The following is a 24,453-nucleotide window of genomic DNA, read 5'->3' as shown; positions in this document are numbered from 1 at the left end:
ATGGTAGAGACAACAAATGAATTTGACACAATGATGAGGTACAGAGATTTTAAGCCAGAGAAGATCGAAAAGAGGAGATTCCAAATTACCAGGCCTCTGACAGGGAATATCAGAACAGACATATGTACAAGTACCACCTTTGAGGCGAAAGGAATCATACGGCGCATAATTTGGGCAACTGAGATGAGCAGTAGTTGAATCAACCAATAACTGAGATTCTGTCAGAAAAAAAAAGAACATGGGGTTTGGCAGACTGCAAGTGAAAATGGACATTGTTGAGATTAGAATTGAGAACACGTATATTTGTGAAATGAACTAGGAAGTGTTTGGGAGGTTTAGATCAATCTTTTCACAGATAAGCTTACTCTATTAGTTTGACAATTCATGGTGTATTCAATAGTAAGAAAAAGTGGGGGGCATGATGTATGAAGTAATAAAATTTTTGGATATGGCGTACACATGGTAAGAATACACCCAGATCCTTGACATACCATGGCCTCGACAATGCCCCCCGCATACACACTACTTGGACTCCCTCCAGTCACTATCTGGCAGAGTAGAGGTAGCAAGATTATACACTAGCTGATCTGGAAGCCACCTAAAGAGTTACCAATAGGTTCAATCCGGTGTACTAACTAGCGGCCAGCCTGCGAACACCGTTTTAGAGCTGTATCCTCGAAACGTAAGAAAGATTGGATCTCGCCATGATGTCCATCATAACCTTAAAAGTCATCAATCATACTGCATGATGGAAGAGATGGGGAAGGGTTGACCAGAACTTAGCTCTGGAGACTAAACATGGGTTCCACCACTTCAAGCCTCCAATAAGCAAAGTGGTGGTATTGCACCGGTTGACGAGAGTCATCTACCACCATTTAGCTTGCTTGCTAAATGTGCTAAAAATCAACAGGTGCCAGATTTTTCAACAATGGTCATATAAAATTTATAAATATAATTCACATTAATACATAAATTGTTAGTAACAGAAAAATCTGAATTTAACAAAAAAAGGTAACAAAGAAAAATTACTGTACCTTTACAAAAAAAAAAGTAACAGAAAAGCCAGAAGCAGCAGAACATGCAGAAGTTTCATTAAAATCGAACAAATAGAAAAAATACAGAAATTTTTTTTTGTTTCATACAATTTGTATGTAGAAAATCAATTCATAGATTAAATGTAGTGTTAATGCAGTATTGTTAGCACAACATCATAAGGCCAAGCATGCTTCACGTGTAACTGTTACATAAAACTCATGAACATGGTATCACTTGCTAAGACATACATAACTATAGATAGAAAAGAGACTTTTAAATGATAAGATAATTATATTTATTTTTCACTTCTATTAATTACAGAAAAGGGGGGGGGGAATTCAATTTAAGAAAAAAATCAAATGTGTCCGAAATGTAATGCACTGTGTACATTAACTATTGTACTTTTTTTTTCTTCTTTTTTTTTTTTTTAAGATACATCAGCAACTTATTGCTTGTGCCAATTGCATATTAAGTCTGTACAAGTGTCGGTTCACAAGCCAATTTGTTTGTTGCGTGGGCTGAAAAAAACCTAGAATAACTCACAGGGTTCCCTACTCCCTGCACCTCAGATTGGCTAGCTACAGCTCGATTGATAAGGACTTTGAGAAATTCCTCATCTGTGATAGAATTTGAATCCAGACCTCACCAATGAATGACAGTGGTGAAACCACTATACTATCATGGAGAGTCATACAGAAGCAATAAGCTTGTGGTCACTGTTATTACATAATGTGTTACATAAGACATAGCATGATGATGGCATAGGTTTTATGATGTTAGTAAAACAAATGATTGTTGCATAAACTGTGTTTATTAATTTTTATAGCCTTAAATTTCAATTAATTCCATTACAATATTTTAATTATTTTACATTAAGACAAATGAAAAAGAACTCAAAAATTGTCCTTATGAATAAATACATAAAAAATTACCTTCATCAGTCCACATGTATTTATTTCTTTTTTTCCTAAATGAATTATATGTGGTCTCTCTTGCCTGGTGAACAACTTCACTCCTCTCAACAGCTGATTCTGTCCTTTGTATGACCAGGGATGATTCGTCGATCATAATTTCTCCATTTTCTCCTATCATTAACTGAGGGCCAGGGAGTGCATCATCACGATCTTCTAGCACCTCCACATCATGAGTTTCAGGATCTTCCTGAACATTACTGAAATATTTTAAAATAAATGAGACATGTTTTCTATGTAATGTTTAGGAAATAAACAATTTTTGAGAACAAGAACTCTATGTAATTCTTTAATTTTCTATGACAGAAGTGTATATAATACTATTGTTATCATAAATAAATAATAAATTTTCTGTTTATACTCCGGGACAACCAAACGGTCAGAGGAGTTCACAAGATAGAGAGAATACAAGAAACAGCACCGTATTCAGCAGTCACGGGCTTGAACCCCGGTCACTCAAGGCACGTGTACTTATGCACCCATGCGCCTGACCACTAGGCTACGGCGGCCATCATGGAATCATATATTCCATCTTCTATGATGGAAAACAGAAATTGGATAGAAACCTTATTTAATTGTTAACTATGCCAATACAAGTTAACTTTTTTCTATGAGTTTGCCAACTTGAGGAGGAGATTTTTTTTTTTTTTTTTTTCAATTAAGTGTTGCAGTATACCAGATTTAAATGTTTAACAATAACATACAGTAATCTTTCCCAACCGTGCATTTGAGATAATGTGGTTCTATATTTCTAGAAAAGGTGAGCAGATGGGCTGAGAGGTGGCAACTGAAGTTTACCACTGACAAATGTAATGTACTGCATATGGGAAGCAGTAACACCAGAGTAACGTATCAACTGTGTGGTACTACACTGACAGTGGTAGAGAGTGAAAAGGACCTGGGGGTAACTGTGCAGGCAGATATGAAGTTTTCTGAGCAGTGCAGACAGTCTGCAAGAGTAGCTCATGGTGTCTTGTCAATGATATACAGGAATTTTTCTAGCAGGGTTAAGGAGGTGATTATCCCCTTGTATAAGGGCGATGGTCAGGCCACACCTTGAGTACTGTATACAGGTCTGGAGGCCTCATTTTAAGAAGGATGTAGAGCTGTTGGAACGAGTACAGAGAAGGGCAACAAGATTAGTGAATGGAACAAAGGGTTGCTCTTACGAAGAAAGGCTTAAGTTTTGCAAATTACAGTGTCTGGAGACTAGGCACCTGTGAGGTGATCTGATTGAGGTGTATAAATCCTTGAATGGTTTGAGCATGCTCAATGCTGATGAGATTCTTCCTCTGCTCAGAATAATCGCCTGAGAGGGCATAAATTCAAATTGAGAAAAGACAGTTGTAGGATAGATGTGTGGAAGTTTGCCTTTAGCCAGCGGGTGATTGATTACTGGAACAAACTTCCATCTGTCATTGTAGAAGTTGATAGCTTAAACAGATTCAAGGCAGAACTAGACAAACATTTGGAGTGGGTGAATGAGAAGGGACTGTGTGTTTTTTTTTTTTTGGCTGATGCTATATAAGCTTGCTTTCTTGCATCATGTGCCCATGCTAATGCTAATTTATATAATAAATTTTACATTTTCCTTATGTACACATCATTCAGTGTCTCCACACACAAAAGAATGCTACAGTTATTTCTCTTGTCTCCCATAGATCACTTAGGGGGGGTGGATATAAAGGGTAGCACAGAAGGTGGGAATTTCTTTACACTATCTGAGTGGCTACCTAGCATTTGTTACTTGTATCATATTTGGAGTTCAAAGAAGAATGATAGCTATTAAACTCAATGGAGTTTTTCCTAATCTTACAGCATGCTTCATGATGTTCACCTTACACCAAGGTCATTGGGACATGGTTTGGGAACCATGTGCTGTCTTACCCTCTCGATGATGCACTTATCATTAGCATATGTACAGCATTGCACATGGAGAGATCACTGTCGTTCTATAATTTTTGTGTTTTAATTAACATTAATGTTTTTCCTGGAGATGCATTTTGCACTTGTTTTCATAATGACTTGAAGATTAGAGTTTTTCTGAATCAAACAAAAGTGCACCCTAGAAGGATAATCAACATCTTGGGTATAACTTATTCTCTCTCTTTTTTTTTTTTTTTTTTTATTGTAAAAAAAAAAAAAAAAAAAAGAACATAGGTAAACTGCAGCCATTATCAACCAACTGAAGGATGGAAGCCTCCTCAAAAATTCATGTTGAGGGAAATGGACCATAATCTGCCACACTGGTCCAGTACGGGTTGGCAGATCGACCGTATTTAGCAGTCAGGGGCTTGAACCCCGGTTTACTCAAGGAGCGTGTGCTACTGCACTCCTGCTCCTGACCACTCGGCTACGGAGGCCCTTTTTTTTTATTGTACCGTAACTGTTGTTTATGGATCAATTTGCATGCTGTGTGTAGGCTGAAATTCCTAGAATAGCTCATTGGAGAAAATCCTACTTTCTTGTATTGTATGTGTAAAAGTATTTGATTATTTATTAAAATATTTTTAGCTTATTTCAGATATGGATAGATTTGTAACTAGAAAACGATCAAATATACATTGAAAGACTCTAAAATCAGAGAAGAAAGAGATAACCTAGCTTATAATGAAAAAGATATATATTTCAGCAGATATAACAAAGAAAATGGATTGGAAAAAGTCACCCATAAACTTCACACCAGAGATGGAAATTAATGAAAAACCTGTATGTAAATTGTGCAAAAAAAAAAGTCACATTTAGCATAAACGAGGTGGAGAGTTTGAAAGCATGCATACGGAGTTTAATAACAAGTTTCCTATCAGTCAGCAAATTCAAGTTCGTGAAATAGCTTACCTGAACTCAAAATTCAACGAGCAACAACAAAATTTCGAACAATTTCAAACATCATCCAAGTCAGTAACTTTGGTTAGCTAAAAAGGGTCGTGGATCTTAGCTCGAAATTTTTATTTTGTGTACATTATTTATTTTTTTTTTTTTTTTTTTTAGTTTTTTTCAGATGGCGGGTTAACGAAAGACATTATCTGTACTGTTATGGAAACTTTACTAGAAAATTATCCATTGAATACAAAAAGTTACATGATGCAGAAAGTTCAAAATCTACAGCTGAATCATCAAGCAGTTGCTTGTTGATTGTAAGGTGTGGCCCAAAATCTTGAAGCTCAACTATGTGCTCAATTACAGAACTACTTATGTTTTTCAGTGGCTTTGGATGAGTCAACTGATATCAAAGGTAAATGTAGAAATTCATCGGTAAATGTAGAAATTCATAAAAAAATGGATTTCTTTATGAAAACTCCACTTGTGGCATCAACATGCTAGAAGTATTTTGTAATGTAGCCTCCTGAAGCAGCATTTAAAAGAGAATGGCTTTAATGGTGATGCTTTGGTGTCATTCCATTACATTTTACATCAAGAGAATCTTTGCACTCAAATGATGGAGGATGACACTGAAAGATGTGATGGACACAGTTATCAACAGTGAATTATATTCAAGGTAAACAATTTTGCAAAATTACTTAGTGAAATGGAAGACACTGGATATAACAATGTGGTATATTTTGCAAATGTAAATTGGTTAAGCTGTGGAAGTCTTGCAACAATTCATTGCTTTACTAACTCCAATCTAAGACTTCCTTGTTAAAAAGATAACTTTTTAAGTGCTGGAGGACAAAGAATGGCAATGTGACTTGCATTTTTTGACTGAATATTACCACTCATTTGAATGATCTGAACCTAAAACTTCATGGAAAAAAGCAAACCAATTTGCTATTTTGCCCAATACATATGAGAATTTATATCAAAATTTAAACTTTTTGTGGCACATATGAAGGTTAATAATTTTATGCATTTTCTGAATATGTAGCAATGCGCAGAAAAGACTGATTTCTATAAGCAGCATTATGTGGAATGGTTACAAAAATTACTCCAGAAATTGAAACAGCAATTTTATGATTTTGAAAATTACAGAATTGTTTTTCAATTCATGCTTGATCCATTTAATTTCAACATCCACAATTCAAAATACTCTGAAGAGCTTGCAAGTCGATTAGATTCTAACAGGGCTCTTTTAGAGACTGATATAATAATACTTCAAAGCACTCATCTGTTAAAAGATGATTCGATTATGGAGATGTGGTCGAGAAATTTGAATAGACAAGTTCGCAATTATAAATTTAATTATTTCAAGATGTTTGCAATGGGCAATACATTCCGAGGAGATTCAGCATTATGCCAGACTTATGAGATGCAATGCCATCATGAAAATCAGTGCTGTACAACTTCTGATATTTATGATCACATTTCAATTGTTGCCTTTGCAACAATTGAAATGACAATCACCCTCTCCAGAGATCACCAACCTCTCTGAAAGTATTTTTGACTTACCAGCCCATTTCATATATACTGTATCATCTTCACTCTTCTACATATCTATAATACTGAGTACAGCTGACTTTTATCGCATTTCATGTAAGTCTAAAGCACTACTAACCTTTATGGTTAATAAAATGTACAAAACTCTGAAAAAATAAGCATTTTAAATATAAACATACCACAGTAGAAAAACTACCAATAACGTACCTTGGCTGTTCAGGTAAATTTTGGGAATCATTATTTTCTTCATTTATGGCTGTATTATTCCTGCAAAGAAAATCCAAAATTAGCATTAGTTCTTAATAAGTCATACCATGATATTAATGTTGGTATGATTAAACAAATTCACCGTGATAAAACAAAGAAAAACCCCATTCTGTATCTGGATGCAAATTAAGCTTAACATTTAAGATGAATGCTCTGATGACTTTGTAATGTTTTAACAATTAGTAATATTGGTTTCATTTAGTATATGCTTATGAGATCATTTCGCATTTTTCAATAGAAAATTTGAAATAATCTCATAAGCAGATACTTGAGAATAAACAGAAATCAAGTCCTCTGCTTATGTTAATGCAGTGGCTCCTGATCATTTTGTTTAAAGCCTCATTTTTCTAAATGGCTAATATTTTGTCTTAGAGTTTGCTTTTTACCTTAAAAACATGCTACTGTGCTGTTCAAAAGCAAAGGAACAAATAAAAATTTTGAATAAATCAAAAACCTTTCTTTTTAATGTATTTTAATGCACAAAGATTGGCCAAATTTCAGTGCAAAATTACAAAGGTATGTAAATGAGCTCATAAGTGTGCAAAAAAGCAATACAATAATCTTCTGGAAAACATACTCTAATAAGGCATGCCATCTCTCATGGTAGTAATATACTGTAACAACAATTTCTCATGCTGAGAATAAGACTTAATTAGTGCAGGATGCATCAATTCCCAATCCTGCATAAGTGTTGCACAAGCTCAGTATGGTTTCCACGTGGAGGGGTCTATGCCTGGCTTAGTTCATCCCAGGCATACAACATTGAACTGGAGTCTGATGACCTAGATAGTCATTCTGTATGGGCTACATTTTCCCTCTGAAGAAACTTAAGAGATTTATGAGTACATGCATTAAAACAAAGTCAATTGCTACTTCAAAATCTGTACAGCCATTACTGTGATTCCAACCATACCACAAAATCACTACTTTCAAAAGTGTCATCTTGTAATGTTGGTGAGATTGAATCTGGTTCCCCATTTCCCAGACAACAACATGTTAAGAATCTGATGAAGACTATCCTGACTCATCAGTGAAGAGTGCCAAGAGTCATTTCTCCTGGGTTCAGTCAACACATTGTCAGCACCAAATTGAATGTGCTCTTTTGTGTCAAGGGAACACAGACAGGTGGTTGCTGTGCATAGAGAGTTCTTTTGATGCCAGCTATACATAAGCCTGGATACCAGCCATTCAGTTGATTAAGCAAGCTCTGAAGTAAGCTGCAGTAGCCACGCTGTAAAATTTTTATGCTTCTTCACAATTTGGGGCACAGTTAAAATTACCTTACATAGAGGTGAATAATGGATTGTTTTAGAGAGCTCTATATATGAGACAAACTGTACAGTTTGGAAACAGACTAGTACTCAGTCTGTTTCCTTACTCACAGCATAGCAAACAGTTTCTCAGTCTGCTCACTATGCTAAGTTATGACTCACATTTAGCCACCTACTTGCATTTCTCCTATTGCTCTCTACCTAAGGCATAATCCAAACTATCTTAATGAATTACACTCATCTTGAAATCAATAGTGTGAGTGAGTAAAGGAAATGAGGTTCCAAAAACTTTTTTTTCCCCCTTTTCTAGTTACCCAATTTGGAGATTGGAACTTGTGTAAAGTCAGACAGAGATTGTTGTGTACCATAAATAATGAATATTTGGGTAAATTGCATTTAAAAATGTATTTGCCTTTTTTGTACTTTGGTTTTGATCACCAATATATTCACCAATATATTTTGATCACCAATAATCTACTGAACATAATCTCTGATCTTCAGCTTCCACCCACAAAGAAAAATTCTGGATGCACTATTGGCCAACAATGTCTTTTTCTCCATCTTACATAGTAAACACACTGAACTTTAAATGCCAATATGTATACTGGATTTGATAAATAAAATTACTTTGGTCATCTGGTGTGCAAAATTTGTAACTACTACTTTTTTGCTTAAAAGAAACAAAGAAAAAAAAAATCCATTACATATGTATGTAGGGCTTCATTTTTTTAGATATTAATTTTTAAAAATAATCAAAAGAATTTATATAGCCAGCCTGTATTTTTAACCCTTACACAAGTGAATTCCTGAATGTGAGTGAGCCCCAGGTAGTGAATTTCCAACACAGGTATGCTCAGTACCTGGAGTTTTTTCCATGAATTTTTGAAATTTTGTGAAAATGAAAACTTTGCATATAAACTGCCTCAAAATATTACTTCATTCTTATTGTGATTTTATTGCCCAGCACTACAATAAAAATTCAAATCAGAATTTTAGAAATTCTTAAATAAAGTCCATCGTTACTTTTTTAATGATATCTTCTACATCTGTTTATCACTTTGATTAAATTTTATCAACTTCTAATTCTGAATTCCTGAGAAATTCTTCAATTTCAGCCTTTCTAAGTCCAACTTAAACAAATGAGGTTAACTGATAAAATCTCCTCCTCCAATTTTCAAAGCTTTTTTCATGCTAAAATCTATTATAAACGATCCAGTATAAGTAGGAAATATAGCTAAGAGATGGAAACATGTACTAGAAAAATTCAAAAAAATTTGTACATTAATGGACACACTGTTTGAAGTAACCTTCAAATTGTATAATGTACAAGTACATGCATATTTCTCAGAGTCCACACATGAAAAACAAATCTACCAAAAGTCCTGAAAGGATTCAACTACAGGATTATTTTATATTCAAGCAAGGGTCCTTTTTTCTAATTATACTTCTTTCAAATAATAGAAATATTTGATTTTCATCTCTTGTAACACTTCTATTTTTATCTACCTATTAAATAATGATAACTTGTAATGACTAACATGGCATTAACAATTAATGATAAACAACAAGCATAGAATAAATTATAATTATGCCAAGCTAAACAAAATATGAACCTTTCCAAAATCCAAGTCAGTTCCATTTAAGATCATCCTATTTTTCATCTTGTGAACATTTTGAGTAAGTTCAATACTACAGCAGAATGAATGGGATTATCAGACACTTCAGAAAACAAATAACTACAGCAACTCAGCATCACATCAAAAGCAGCTCTTAATAAAATCAAACTGCTGAAATCAAACTATCCAAGGAATCAACAAATTCTTTTTTAGAATCAAATTAATTTTTTAGCATAAAACAATGCCACTTGTAACCATGTTCCCCATCTTGTGAGAACAGGGCTGGTAGGGAAGGAAGAGTAGGTAACATATTTCTGTAAGATTTTATTCTCAAAGGTGCTTTTGACAAAATTCTCCCGGATTGCCTCTGCTGACCTATGTAAGCAATGGACTAATCGAGTAACATGGATCATATTTGGATGGAAAATTTGTAACACGGAAGCAGCTTTTACCATATATGAAGTAGCATCACTAACAAAAATGCAGACTTTCACTATGGGTCAATTCTGATCATAGTAATTGTAAAGAATCATTACAAAATCTTGCTATTGTAGAGTAAATCATCTTTTTTTGAGGGCCTTACAAGTAAGCATATATGGATGTAATGGTTCCGCATCTATTTTTCCACATATAAAATGTGCAATATTAGCAGCCACAAATGGCAGTCGTTTCATTGACAGACATCCAAATGTAGTAAAATTGGTGCATTTACTACATTTTTATAATAGCCTGATGAATTTTGCAAATAATTTCTTCATAAATAGTGTTAAGGTAATTCTTTCTCATCTGGAAAATTTTTAATTTATACAATATTTTTTCAAAAATTTCTTGAAGACTCAATTGTTTAACTTATTGAGGGAGAGACAAATCCTTTGAAAAATCACTTTTCTCTTCTTTTAACCCCTTCATGGATTATCCCAAGATATCTCGTTTTTAGTTTTAAAAGTTATTTGGAACTACATGAAATATCTCGGAATACAATAATACCCTAAGCAAACAATAATACCTCCAAATTTAGGACTGAAACATATTTTCTCTGGCATTTATCTGGCTAATTTTGCACTAGGCAGATAAATCTCAAGTTTTCTCAGGATTTTCTTACGCCTGGCAGCAAACAACTGGCTTTTGTTTTACTTATATTGTACAGCAATGTCAGAACATTAGCACACGTTCCTGTGCCGCCAGTAAGCAAAATATAATTTGCTGTCCTAAATGCAGAATACTGAACCCATAAAAATAATTCACAAAAACAATATCAAAAATTATTTCGGTGCCCTCTTGAACTGCCACCCGTAAGTGACACTTACCTCGCCTGTCCACTTGTGGCGGCCGTGTGTAAGAATGTAGTTAGTTTGCGATTACTGCTTGTGTGTTCCACTTGATTTTTTAAATTTATCTATATAATGAGTAATGAAGACTTTTGCTGCACCTTTCTTTTAGCTTAAGCGCTAATTTATTTAAAAAAATCTGTATAATTTACACACTTTTTGGCGTACACGAGATAACTCGTGATAACCCAAATGGGTTAATTACTCCCATGTATTTTCTACAAAAAAATTAATAAAAATCACAAAAAACTATACACAATGAGTATTCGCATGATGCATACTTTTAATCTGTAAAAGAAAAAAAGTCAATCCATTACGGCACATTTTCCGGAAAAAAATGATCGAGAAGGGTTGTACATGGCTTGGATAAAAGTGACTGCTCTGGAAATTTTTCCTTGCCTTTCCTTGCTTGGCCACAACGTGCAATGCTATTTTAAAATGCTGGTCAATCTGGAATTTCTTCTTGCGTAGAATGTTCTTTTTACAAACACCATAAACATAATTTCCATCTGTAATAAAACCTTTTCCATGATTGCTAATCCAGAATTCCATACAAAGTTTTGTAACAGATTTTATTTTTGACATGTTTTAATACCATGGTGAAATTAACTAATTAATTCTATAATTTCTACTCTGTCTACAAAATTGAAACTCGCAATATCCATCAACAGAAATGTTTTCTTTGATGCCCCAACTTCAAATTTCAGAAATGCATAATCAGCAATAATGTACAATCAAGTATGCATATTTAAGCCTTTTCTAATTATTCCCGAGAAAAAGAAGCAGGTGCTGCCCACACTAATTGAACTGCTTGACTTTTCCACATGTGTGCTTTGCCACTTACTAAATCAAATCAAATTACACAGACTAGTGAGTGATGTTGAAGCTGCCACATTGTACACTATCGCAAGTGCAATAGTGTACAGTGTGGCATGGGAGGGGAAAAAACTGCATGCAACTGTTTCTTGGCATAAGAAACTCAAAGAATCACAAAAAGACTATTTCCTTTCTTCGGTGTGTATTGCATCTACTAACGAAAATTCAAGGCAATAAATCTATTGAAAGCTGTAATATAAATAATTTAAACCATTGTTTATTTTGTCCTTGAATGCAAATGACCACGATCATTTCTGACTGACCAGATGTTTTTGTCTTGCACAGATGTTTTATTCTGGGGAGTTCCTTGTGGTAAAATCAAATAATAGTAATCCTTTATTGTACCGAAAGTAATTCATTATGGTGTGGGAATAGAAACAATTTTTGCTCCTGTCAATATTCCCAAAGGGGATCATAAGAACACAATGCATCTTAGAAGACAGTAAAAGAGGTGGTAAGCAATAGTTACAGCTATCTGGACAGCATTCATTGTGTGAAATAACCCTTTTTCAAGTTATAGTTCCCACAGTAAAACAAAAGAAGAGATAAGGAGTAAATCAATTTTTCAATAGGATATATCTTTTTATTGCAGCTCAGAAGGGAAAATCAGACTTCATAACAGTCATAGCAGCATATGACACTTGATGGTGAATTTTTACCTTGAAACATTGTGATTACATCAAATGCACAACAAGGAAATATTTTGTAACTAACATTTTGGAAATATTTCAATATTTTGTAACAATACACATTTTAAAAAACAACCTGTTATTTGTAGCACATAGGTTTTTTTTTTTGCACACAAGGTTTAAGATGTTGCAAGACATTAGTTTTTAAAAGTTTATAATGCAACTATCAATAGAAATATTTTCTTGAAATTTTGTTAGATCAAATACACATCCAGAAAATGTGCTGCATCGATATTGTTTCCAAAAAACAATTACAATAAAGAAAGCTTTTTTTTTTTTTTTTATCAAATGTGCATTGTAGCATTATCAGCTGTTCACTAGTTTTTCCTGTTTCCAGTGTAGCTTCCAATATATGAATTTCCTTGAATTTTTGTTAGTAGATGCAATACACATTGAAGAATGACAGTATCATCTTTTTTTGGTTTTAAAAAACAAGTCATTGCAATACTTTGGTTATTGCTTCTTATGCCAAGAAAGAGTTTTCAGATTTTTTTCTTCACAAAGAACAAAGGCACATTACAGAGAGACTAGTTCTTCAGTGATACAACACTGATGCATTCACAACCCAGTATAGCTTAATTTGTGTTAGTCAACAGCTAAATAGCATTCGCGAGAAAGACAAACGAATGAAGTAGTGTGTTTAAATAGCGAGGGCAACGTCTGCTTGCTTTTCAGAAAATAATTATAAAAGACTTAAGAATATGCATACTCAAATGCATATTTTTTGCTGTTTGTGTGATAATTAATAAAAGTTTCTGAAATGTGAAGTGGGGAAATCAAAGGAAACAGTTTTGGCAGCAGCTATTATGAGTTTCAGCCCTGTGGATAGAGTATAAATTATAGAATTAATTAGTTGCAATTTGAACCAGGTTAAAAAAAAAATTCACTTTTATTAAAAATCTGATTTAATCAGATTTTTAATAAAAACATTTCATCTGATGTAGTCGATAGCATTAGAACGAATAGCAAAATAGCATTAAAACATTTTCAATGCTGATTTGAGAAATATTACCCACGCTAATTTAATTGCAATACAGTGACTTGTTACATAGTTCCAAGATCAACATTTGAAAAAAATGATCAGGTATTGATCATTTTTTATGGAATATGCAGTATTGCTTGTAATATTTGTCCTATATGCACTAACAACTACAATGGCCACAATGTGCATTTGCATATGCAATTACATATAATGCAAAGGAAACGATCACCATTGCAGCATTCTAACATATGCAAAAATTGTATACATAATAACACTAAGTAAATAAATCACTATTACCTTAACTCTTTCAGGGGTTCAACATCATCTACATTTTCTGCATCTTCAGTGGAAACACCATTGCTAAAAAATACAAGAAAATTCACTACCCTCAGAATAAAATCTTAATGAAAAAAGTTAAAATAGAGCAAATGAAAAATTTTCCCCATTTCTTAACCTTGATAATCTAAACCACAATTCTAATAATATTAAAACTTCTTTGTTTAAGAAGTTGCAGTTAAAAGAACTCATTTAAGAATGATGCCTTATAAAGCTGATTATAATCAAGCACATTGACGATAAAATATACAATATAAATATAAAATGTATTTTAGAACACAGCTATTAAAATAAATTACAAATTGCCAATAAAATAAATTACCTTCTGGAAATAAACCATTAAGCTGGGTTACAAATTAAATTTCTGTTACATTTCAGTTTTTACATTTATTATAATTAACCGAACCACAATTTCTTTGTATTTAACATGTTAAAGTAATAAAACCATTTATGAATGAAAAGTTTTAACATCTTTTTAAAGTTTTCCCTTTCAAACCCCAGTGTGAAAATTATATCATACCCAAAATAATTTCTGTTACAATGCACAATAATATATTTCTCAATATTCCTTTCTCATTTATAAATTCATCTATTTTTCTTAAAGTGTGAAATCCTGAGTTTCTATCACAAATATCACAAAATTTCTGCAATTTAATTAGATTTCACTTATTAAATTAAATGAAATTTTTCCAAATATGCTTGTAGGGCAATGGTACATAACTATTTACAGTTTCAACTTTAAAATTAATGGACATATTATCCGTGACCCTCTGAATAGATAATGACCTTGACCATGACCTCTCATGTGTGTGTGTGTGTGTTGATAACAGATTGTTTTGAGGATTTACCTGTGCATCAGCTAATTCGGCCACAGAGTACCAGCTCTCACAGTTATTGTACATTATGTAAGAGTATGTGTGTGTGCATGCGTGCATATGCCTGCCCTTATATGTGTGAATATTTAAATAAATATTATGTGTGAATATCTAAATAGATGCACCTATACGTGTGAACATCTAAATAAATTCAATAAATTAGGAAAGGCCAACTTTGCTCTCAATCACAAAAGACCAGTGAGAGAAGTACAAATACGTGAACATTAAAACAGGTTAATGGATGATGACCTGATCTGCAGAACACCAGTACATTCACAGAAAACTTTACTGTAAATGTTTTATACATACAGTAAAGAAGTGTTGGTACAGTTTTTTCAAAGTGGTCATAAAAGTAATTTGTGTACTGATACAACACAATGAAGTGTTACATCTTCAAATATTCAGTGTACTCATAACAGAAGCTGTATGATTTTATGAATAAATTTGGCAGGTTGTGGACGTAATTTGGCAGCCAGCTGACTTTCGATCATGAAATCCTAAGAGCAAAGCATGTTTCCTTAATGGCAGTTGAAAGTATTTGCTCTAAACAGAAATCATAGAGAAAATTTCCAACTGAGGTTTCAGGCACATTTGAATTCTTTTTTTTTTTTTAATTAATCAGATTTTCGGTTTATATGATTAATAGAAGTAAAAAGTAAGTAACTATTTTAACTTGTTGCTGGTTAATTATAAATTAATTAATAATATATAAAAGTAATTGTTTCACTTCAATGGGCATTCCAAAGTACATTTGTAAATTATTTATTTCATTTTGATTTTAATAAAAGTCGAAATGCAATGTGTATTTATGCTCTTTGATTTAATAAATAAAAAAGCGATACTTTTATAATGTACTTTACTTATTTCTTCCTGAATTTTAATAGCAATTAAAATATAACACATACTTCACATTTCTCTGTGATTAGCATAATAAGTAAATAGTAATAATTTGCAATTTATAGTTTAGTAAATTGAGAAAAAACCCACAGAGCTCCTTAGAAACAACTAATTTCATATGCACAAATCGGGAACATTTCTTTTTTTGCAAATCCACCATATTTTCCATTCATTCTTCCAATGGATGCATGGTGAGAAACCATAATTCCAGTGCATCAACTATAATATATAGTACAGTATATGGATAGCCCATGTGATATATATGAAAAAAATAATAATAATAATCACCAGATTTCTATTTGTAAGATTTTAATGAAAACTTCAGGAGGCTCAAGAAGCCATTCTAAAAGAAATATTAAAATTTCACAAAATTCTGTCTGCTGGGGGTAGAGCTGTTATGAGCATATGGATGAATGAATGAATAAACAGACATATGGTGAAAACAATAGGTGCTTTATGCAATCACAAACATGCCTAAAATCTGTTTTCTGAAAGATAAGCATAATTTACATTTGATTAATTAAGAACTCCAAATTGCGAATTGTATCACCTCAGTTGTTCATGCTTCCTCATTCAATGAAACATTTTGATTCGGTATTAAATGCATATACAGCAATACCCTGATAATTGGTACCAAAACTATTCCGTGTTATGTGAAACCATGCTGATTGAGGTATAATTATAATGGGTTTTAATTTAATGCATACCAGAGAAACAGTCTACAAAAAAAATTATAATATATCTATAAACAATTTGCACTTGATAGCCAATTAAAAGGATTTGAAATTTAAAAACATATTGCAAAAATTTTATTAATGAAAAGGTAACATCATGAGAGATGAGAAAAACGCTTTATTGTTTATTTAGGTATTTCAATAATGAAGTCTGGTGATGCCGTCTCTTCTTTTTCTCGGCTTACAAGTCTTTGCAGCATCGAATCCCATCTTGTAAAATTTTCTGTATCTCGATGCTACGTTCAACATTTGGATCTCCATTCTTAATCGCCTCGCAGGCCATGTCAACCCCCCCCAAAAACTTTCTCCAGTTCTTCTGTTGAAAATTGTTTTGGTGGCACTTCAGTGTTATCCACTTTAGAATCGTTTTTCTCTTCTGCATATGCAATTTGCTCGTCAATTTCAAGGAGAATTACATCATCTAATTTATTTGAATGTGAGTCAATGCAGTCATGTACATTGGCAGTGTCCAAAGTTTTGAATCCTAAGTCTTTTCCGACCTTCACAATGTCTTCGGAAATTATCTGAACTTGCGATTCAAAATCAGTAAAATAATTTACCAAATGGGACAAAACATGCTGCCAAACAGAATGTTTTTGGCAGTGATTTCTAGCCAAGATGCAGATATATTTTCAATCGTATTTAAAGGGGTAAAAAATAAATTTTGAAAAACCATCACGTCGTCTTGTCAGGATGGAATTAAGAATACTGAACACTGTTGCACTTTGCAGCTGATTGCCTGAAGGGAGCTAAAGTACAATGTGCGTGGTAGACAATAGAGTTGGCACCGCAGCATATATGTATAGTACCTGGCTATGACAACGCAGTATATATATGTATAGTACCTGGCTACAACAATGCAGCATATATGTATAGTACCTGTCTAGGCTATTGAATGAGTTTTGATATGTACAATAAATTTTCGACTTAAACTTAATTGAAAACCGTGTTATAGTGAAACCCATGCTGTCTGAAGCCATGCTAAGTGAGGTATTGCTGTATTCTACTTCACTCTGGAAGAAAAGAAACATCAGAAATCTCATAAATGAGAACAGTCTAAAATAAAACTCAGTGTCACAAAAAGATGCGAAATATACACAGGAAAATTTTTCTCCTTATACTTTTAGCAGTTGATTCCTAGATTTAGCCGAGGTCTACAGTAGGAACTGAAATGAAGCTTAAGGTGATTTTGTTTAATGGCAAGCACAAATTGAAAATGTTCTGAGCTAGTCCTTTTACATTCATATCTTGTAGACAGATGCCTAAAAACTGTCATGCATATAATTAGTTTTTATGTTTGTGGGGCAGAATATAGGGGCAGAATATTTTATTCAAGCAGAAAAATGACCCTCCCCAAAAATTGATTACAGTAAAAGATTAGAAAACAACTTTCATTGCAACTCACTTCAATGGACTAGCTGGTGGATTCCAAAACACTAAATCCAACATTGTCATAGCTTGCCTTTCAGGTGGTTGAAGTCCACGCCTATAATGCCTTCTTTTTTGGATAAGTACCTAAAGAAATGCAAAGGAAAATTTAAACAACATCAAATTCTTAAAAACAAGCCATATAAGTGGTACGAGTGTCACCTTAGTATTTCAGATTAATATCGTAAAACAGATTAGTATATGCTTTAATTATTGAAATGTAAACAGCATTCGTCAAAACTAAAGAATTATTTATTTCTTTGTTTTGTTTTTTTGACTGCTAACCAAATTTATATTTTTTATCAGCAGTTGAAGATGTACTGGATATATGTTATTCATTTTAATAGGGAAATACATATTTATATTAATTTTGTACATAAAATAAGTTTAAGGCCATAACCCCAACATCATAGCTTTATAGTATAACCCTTAAAGATGGCTCTACAGCTGACGACAGTTCAACTGCAATCAGAATAGACCATCCAGTATCTTGATTTGAGCTAATTTTCTGTTACAAAATGATTGCAACGATCACTGATACAAAAATTATAGACCTCCTTGTCTTGTTAAAGAAAAAAGGAAATGCTGTCACAAGTAATGGATTATTTCTCCAGTAATTATAATAGTTTAATAAGTGCTAATTTCATTTTATGATTATTTTGTACTTAAATCTGTAAATAAACATACAGTATTTATTTTAAAATATTTTGCTATTGAATTATACCGTCAAATTGAAAAAATACTTTTGACTGAAATAGAAAAAAAAAATTTTTGGACTGAAAAAACTAAACATCTGTATTTAAAGAAATCTCTTCTTTGAACTTTAAACATGAATTTGCATATATTATTTATTACAGATAATACTCATAATAATAACAGAGATTTCTGTATCTGGTATTAACCAATTCAGTTTGGTTCGGCTCTCGGTTCTCTCCTATGATCAAGTGATCTTCAAAACTCAAAATCTAGACCCAGAGACTAATTTCTATACAGAAGTCTGAACCACAGCCAAGCTTATTTAGTTATTGAGAATGCTTAGTCCAGACTGTATCACTTTATCAATTTATTTGTTTCTTTGGTATAACCAGTACCTGGCCCCCCAAAGGTGTGGGGGGGTACTAGTCAAACATAAAAAAATTATTGTAAACAGTCAACTTGTTTGGCAAACAAGGGCATTAGAATTAGCAATCTTATTGGACTTTAGCATGATCTGAAATGACATATTTTAGATTGCATTAATACTTGATTTTTATGTTAATACATAAAAATAGATTATTAATGCTGTACTGTACTCCTGAATGTGTGATTTATTAAAACTTTATGTGATGCTATATTTCTTATAAATGAAACATGCTTTCAAAATATAATTTCTAGAATTTTACAAGTCTCAAAGTCATAACCACATTTATATTAGTAGTAAAGAATCTCTGTACAAATATATTTACTTTTATAGTACGTATTTTGCTGTTTTATTTGTTTAATATTGATTTTAAAGTCAATATTTCAGTAAAATAAAAGTAAAAATTGCTACTTCTGTATGACATAAAAGTGCAGCAAAATTTATTCATACAATTAATGGTTCTTTTAAAATAATTTTGGATGATATTCATAGAACAAAATTTCAGTTCAATGAAGTGATTCATACACCCAAGAAGTTAAAAGGGTTTTTTTTTTTTTTAACAACTAATAAACATATCAGGAAAATGTTTGTTAGTTGTATAGTAAAATTCATTTAGAGAAGTGTACATGTGAAAAGATTTGCAAAGACATGAGGCAGAATCACTGGTTACACATTCAAGGCTCTGTTCATTCTTGATTGGTCAATCAATAAAAATTCAGTATTTTCCTTCAAAACAAGTGTGTGATAATGCAGTTCATGAAATGACATTGTGTGCTGCTTTTTTGTCACCTAGAGGAAAATAAAACGTACTACTCACAGTGAAGAAAACAAGAAAAATAAGATACTGGACCATAATAGTTTAGAGAAGTGCACATTATATAATAAAGTTGAAAAAAATATTTAAACTGATAGCAGTAAAGCAGTGAATGTGAAACTTCTTCTAAGGATAAAGCATAGATATAAAACTGGAAAAATATATAAAATCAAGACAATTTACAAATTAAAAAAAAAACCACATTTACTACACCATCAAATACAAAACCCAAATTTTCCCAATGCAGTGGAATTTATCCAAAGAATCTAAAGATTAATTAGTTCAGATAATTGAAAATCAATTTTGACACTTTTTTTTTTTGCTTGTTCACCCAAAGAAACCATAGAAGTAATCAAAAAAAAAAAAACTTAAATAGTCAAAACACTAATACACACTGAGTGATCACTGAATTATGACCACCCCTATAAAAACTGAATACGATCCATTGACCATGTGAGGTACGAGGTGCGGAGTTAGTCGACCTACGTAGCATAGATAAGGTGTCAGTGGTTCAGTAGGTAGCAAAATTCCGAGCGTAATGGGTAAAAGGAAGGATTTATCAAACCTTGATAAAGAACAGATTGTGGGTGCTCGACGAGATGATGCCTTGATTTCCCAAACGGCTAAACTGATGGGGTGTTTGAGAGCTGCCATAAAGTGTACCAGGACTGCCATCAAAATAGTCAAACGACCCGACGGAAAAAGTGAAAAGGTCAGTGAAAGGTTGATGTTAGAGGTGAGCACCGGGTCCGACGACTTGTACAGGCGAACAGGCGCAGCACTGTTGAAGAGTTGACTACCTACTACAACAAGGGCCAACCCAGATCAAAATCTAGCATGATCATGCGTCGCACACTCGCAAGTATAAGCTATACCAGCAGACAACCCCTACAGCATCCTCTCCTAACCAAGGTTCATCGGTGTAAAAGACTAGCCTGGTGCAAAGAGCATCCAAGTTGGACATTAGAAGACTGGAAGGTGTGCTGGTCGGATGAGTCACATTATTTACTCCACATAATGGATGGTTGTGTATGGATTTGGCGTCAACCACACGAGGCTCTTGATCCATCATGCATGGTATCAAAAGTGCAGGCCGGTGGAGGCAGTTGTATAGTGTGGGGCATGTTTCACTGGCAGGAACTTGGACCCCTTGTGCATGTGGAACAATGTATTGCTGGTCTCTGCTATCATCAACTGCTTGCTGACTGTGTACACCCCGCTATGTTACACTTTTTCCCGAATGGCAATGGTGTCTGTTTGTTTTGTTATTTGGTTTTTAGGAGCATTAGCAACTAAGGCCATATTGCTCCGGGATATGCTGTGGTCATTCCCTGACCTTTCCGCATCCTCTGTATTTGGTGACGGGCTCGAACCCTGGTCTAATCAAGAAGTGTGTGCTACGCACTGCTGCTCCTTCCCACCTGGCTACGGAAGCGCCTGGAAATGGTGTCTTTCAAGATGACAATGTGCCGAGCCATCGGGCACTTGTTGTGCAGGGATGGTTTGAGGAACACAGTTCTGACTTCCAGCATATCAATTGGCCTCCGAACTCCCCCGATATCAATCCCATATAGCACTTGTGGGACACTATGGAAAGGCATATCAGGCATTTGAATGCACCAATCACCTCCATACCTGCACTGCTGACCGCATTACACACAGCTTGGTTGGCCATACCTCCCGGACACTTCCGACATTGTGTTGAATCAATTCCACGTCGGATAGCTGCTATTGTTATTTGGTTTTTAAGAGCATTAGCAACTAAGGCCATATTGCTCCAGGAATATGCGGTGGTCATTCCCTGATCTTTCCACATCCTTCGTATTTGGTGGTGATGGGCTCGAACCCTGGTCTAATCAAGAAGCGTGTGCTATGCACTGCTGCTCCTTCCCACCTGGCTACGGAGGCGCCAATAGCTGCTGTACTGAGGGCAAAAGGAGGACCTATGAAGTATTAGGCAGGTAATCATAATTCAGTGATCACTCAGTATATGTTTGCTATTCACTAATTCTTTGATATAATTATTAAAATTGCTTATTCTTACTATACACGAGAAAGCATTATTTTGCTGTTAAGGAGGATTTCAAATGTATAAACAATGATCCTTCTATTAAAATGAAGATAAAAATAACCATTAACTTTACTAATTTTTTTCCCTTTTCCAGAAATTAATAAGGACAAGAGAGGTTATTAGTAACAATACATCATCCTCTATTTATTTCCTCAGTTGATGGCTTACTGTTTCTAATTTTAACTGATGGGCCAAGGGCTCACACTGGATTTAGGGACAAAGCAAAACTAAAGATATTTATTTATTACATTATTGCAATGCATAAACAATGGAAGTTGCCAAGGTATAATCAGCCTTAAGTTAAAAAAAAAAAAAAAATCTTCTCACTTGAGTTTATATGACTGACTGATGGTAGCTACTGGAAACAAAAATAACCTAACTTTCTGCTCAACTCTGGCTAAAGAATGAAAAGAAAAACGCATATGTCTTTATTTATGTAAACATTAGAAAGAAGGAGATGAATCATATAGGTCCACTAGACATCAGTAATTAAACTGATGATCCTGCTCAGGTTGCTGACAAACTGAATAAGTATTTTGCATTTACATTCACACGAGGAATTTTTTTAAGGATGGGGATGCCGAAAGTGTGTCAAATTCTAACAGAGAACTAAATGATTTTGTGATAACTGAGACAAAAGTGGAAGAGATATTGTTGAAGCTAAACATAAAAAACAAACCTGAGGTGGATGGGATCTATTTAATTATATTAAATGAGGCAGCAAAAGAGGTAAGCAAACCTTTAGTCATGATTATGAAAGCATCTGTAGATTCAGGGGAGGTCTCTGTGGAGATGGACGAATGTATCCCCATTTCACTAAGAGGGATTGAAGGGTGATATAAGAAACTAGTTAAAGAAGTAATGCATTACCATCTTGGACAGAAATGCAGTTATACTGCAGTGACAGAATGGATTTGTTAAGGGATGATCTTATCTGACCAATATGAATGGATACTGTAACACAGTAACAAGTTGCAAAAAATTATTTTTACATTATATACTTGGATTTCAGAAAAGCTTTTGATATTACTGCACATAAAAAGATTGTTGCACAAATTGGAGCACTGTGGCATTAAGGGAAAATTAGTGCTATATAATTAAAGGGATGGTTGAGTTGGAGAAGATACAGATAGTGGTTATCAATGGGTAATACTCTTTTGGACTAATGTTATTAGTGGAGTCCCTCGGGATTCAGTGCTGGGCCCATTACTGTTTTCTGTATTCATTAATGATACTGATGAAGGCATATCAGACAATGTCTATATCTGCAGTTGACATGAAGGTTGACAGGGTGGCTAATCACAATAATCACAGTATGTTACTACAACAAGATATAGACAAATTAGGCAGATGGGCTGAGAAGAAGTGGCAAATTGAAGTTTAATACTGACAAATGGGAGTTACTTCATATGAGGAGCAGTAATCCCAGATTAGCATGCCAAATGTGTGGCACCATACTCAGGATAGTGGAGAAAGAAAAAGACTAGGGGTAATGGTGCAGTGAAATATGAAATTCTCTGAGCAGTGCAGACAGGCTACTAGGACAACTCATGGAGCTTTGTCAGTGACATACAGGAATTTTTCCAGGAGGGATAAGGAGGTGATTATCCCATTGTATAAGGCAATGGTCAGGCCACACCTTGAGTACTGCATACAGGTCTGGAAGCTTCATTTTAGGAAGAATGTGGACTTGTTGGAATGAGTGCAAAGATAAACGAGATTAGTGAGAGGAACTTGAATATATTTTTTAAACCAATTCTTTGTTTGAAGAATTCTGAATAAAGCAAATATTCCTGATTATTCAATATGGCACGACAGTTTCAGTTCCAATAAATGAACCGAAGGCTTGTTTTTGTGTGATTATTAACATGGGACTAAATGAAAACACTTCTATAAAGGAAGAAAGTGGAAGTGGTTAAAGTAAAGAAGCAGTTTCATATTGTGAGACATGCCCCATAAAACCAAACCTGGTGAATATTTCCAAAAATACCACACACAAAAATCATATAAATAATAAATATTTAAAATGTCTAAAACATTTTTTTAAATGTTTTATTAATCACTTTTATATAATAGCCCATGTAAACTTGAAAATAAATAATATTTGAAGAGCTCATATTCTGTGTTAATTTTTTTTGTTTTCAGGCTGGAGAAAAACAGAAAGGCAACAGAAAATTATAGTCAAGTTAAGGTGTCAAAACTCCACAAAACAACTTAAAATAGAGCACTAAAGTGTGAGCAGAGTAAAAACCTTTGGCCGTGTCTAAGAATAAAATAGAACAATCTGATAGCCCTTATCCAGATTAAAACTTTAATGAAATGTGACAACGTGGGCAAATTGGGGTAGGGTGAACAGGGTATAAGGACCTTTTAACTGAAGACATATACTGATAAAAATTTTTTGAGGTTCCATGCTTGTATACAAAATGTACTCACTCGATAGCCAATTATCATTGGAGCTTAGTTACATCTTCATCTCTTGTTCAACATTGTTCTGCACTGGAAGTGGGGCAGTCAAGTTTTTTTTTTTTTTTTTGATAACAAGACTGATGATAGTAAAGGTATTTTTTATTATCCAATTTAGTTCCAGGATAAAAAATTAAATTACAAGATGCACCATAAATTATTTGATTTTTTTTTTTTCTGGTGTGTATGCTAGTGTTTAGAGTAGTAAAAAATACTTAGGTGCAACTGGTCAATCCAACAAGAAGCTCTCTCAAAAGAACAGACATACTGCTTGGGTAACATGTATTATCCATTATGTAC

General features: G+C 33.7%; 1 protein-coding gene across 1 annotated transcript in view; it reads right to left on the bottom strand.

The window, feature by feature from the left end:
• Positions 1–24,453, bottom strand: part of LOC150082213 (uncharacterized) — a 79,027-nt gene that overhangs the window by 20,275 nt on the left and 34,299 nt on the right. Inside the window, exons 3-6 of the mRNA XM_090380452.1 lie at positions 17,660–17,769; positions 13,710–13,772; positions 6,591–6,650; positions 1,968–2,206 (exon numbers count right to left, since the gene is read on the bottom strand). Coding sequence (XP_090236578.1) covers positions 1,968–2,206; positions 6,591–6,650; positions 13,710–13,772; positions 17,660–17,769 — 472 coding nt within the window. The remainder of the gene's footprint in view (positions 1–1,967; positions 2,207–6,590; positions 6,651–13,709; positions 13,773–17,659; positions 17,770–24,453) is intronic.

The sequence above is a fragment of the Mastigoproctus giganteus genome, chromosome 8 (assembly GCF_048544385.1).
Source record: "Mastigoproctus giganteus isolate SK-2022 chromosome 8, ASM4854438v1, whole genome shotgun sequence".
NCBI lineage: Eukaryota > Metazoa > Arthropoda > Arachnida > Uropygi > Thelyphonidae > Mastigoproctus > Mastigoproctus giganteus.
The sequence above is the reverse complement of the archived record's forward strand: the minus strand, read 5'-3'. Positions and strand labels throughout refer to the sequence as shown.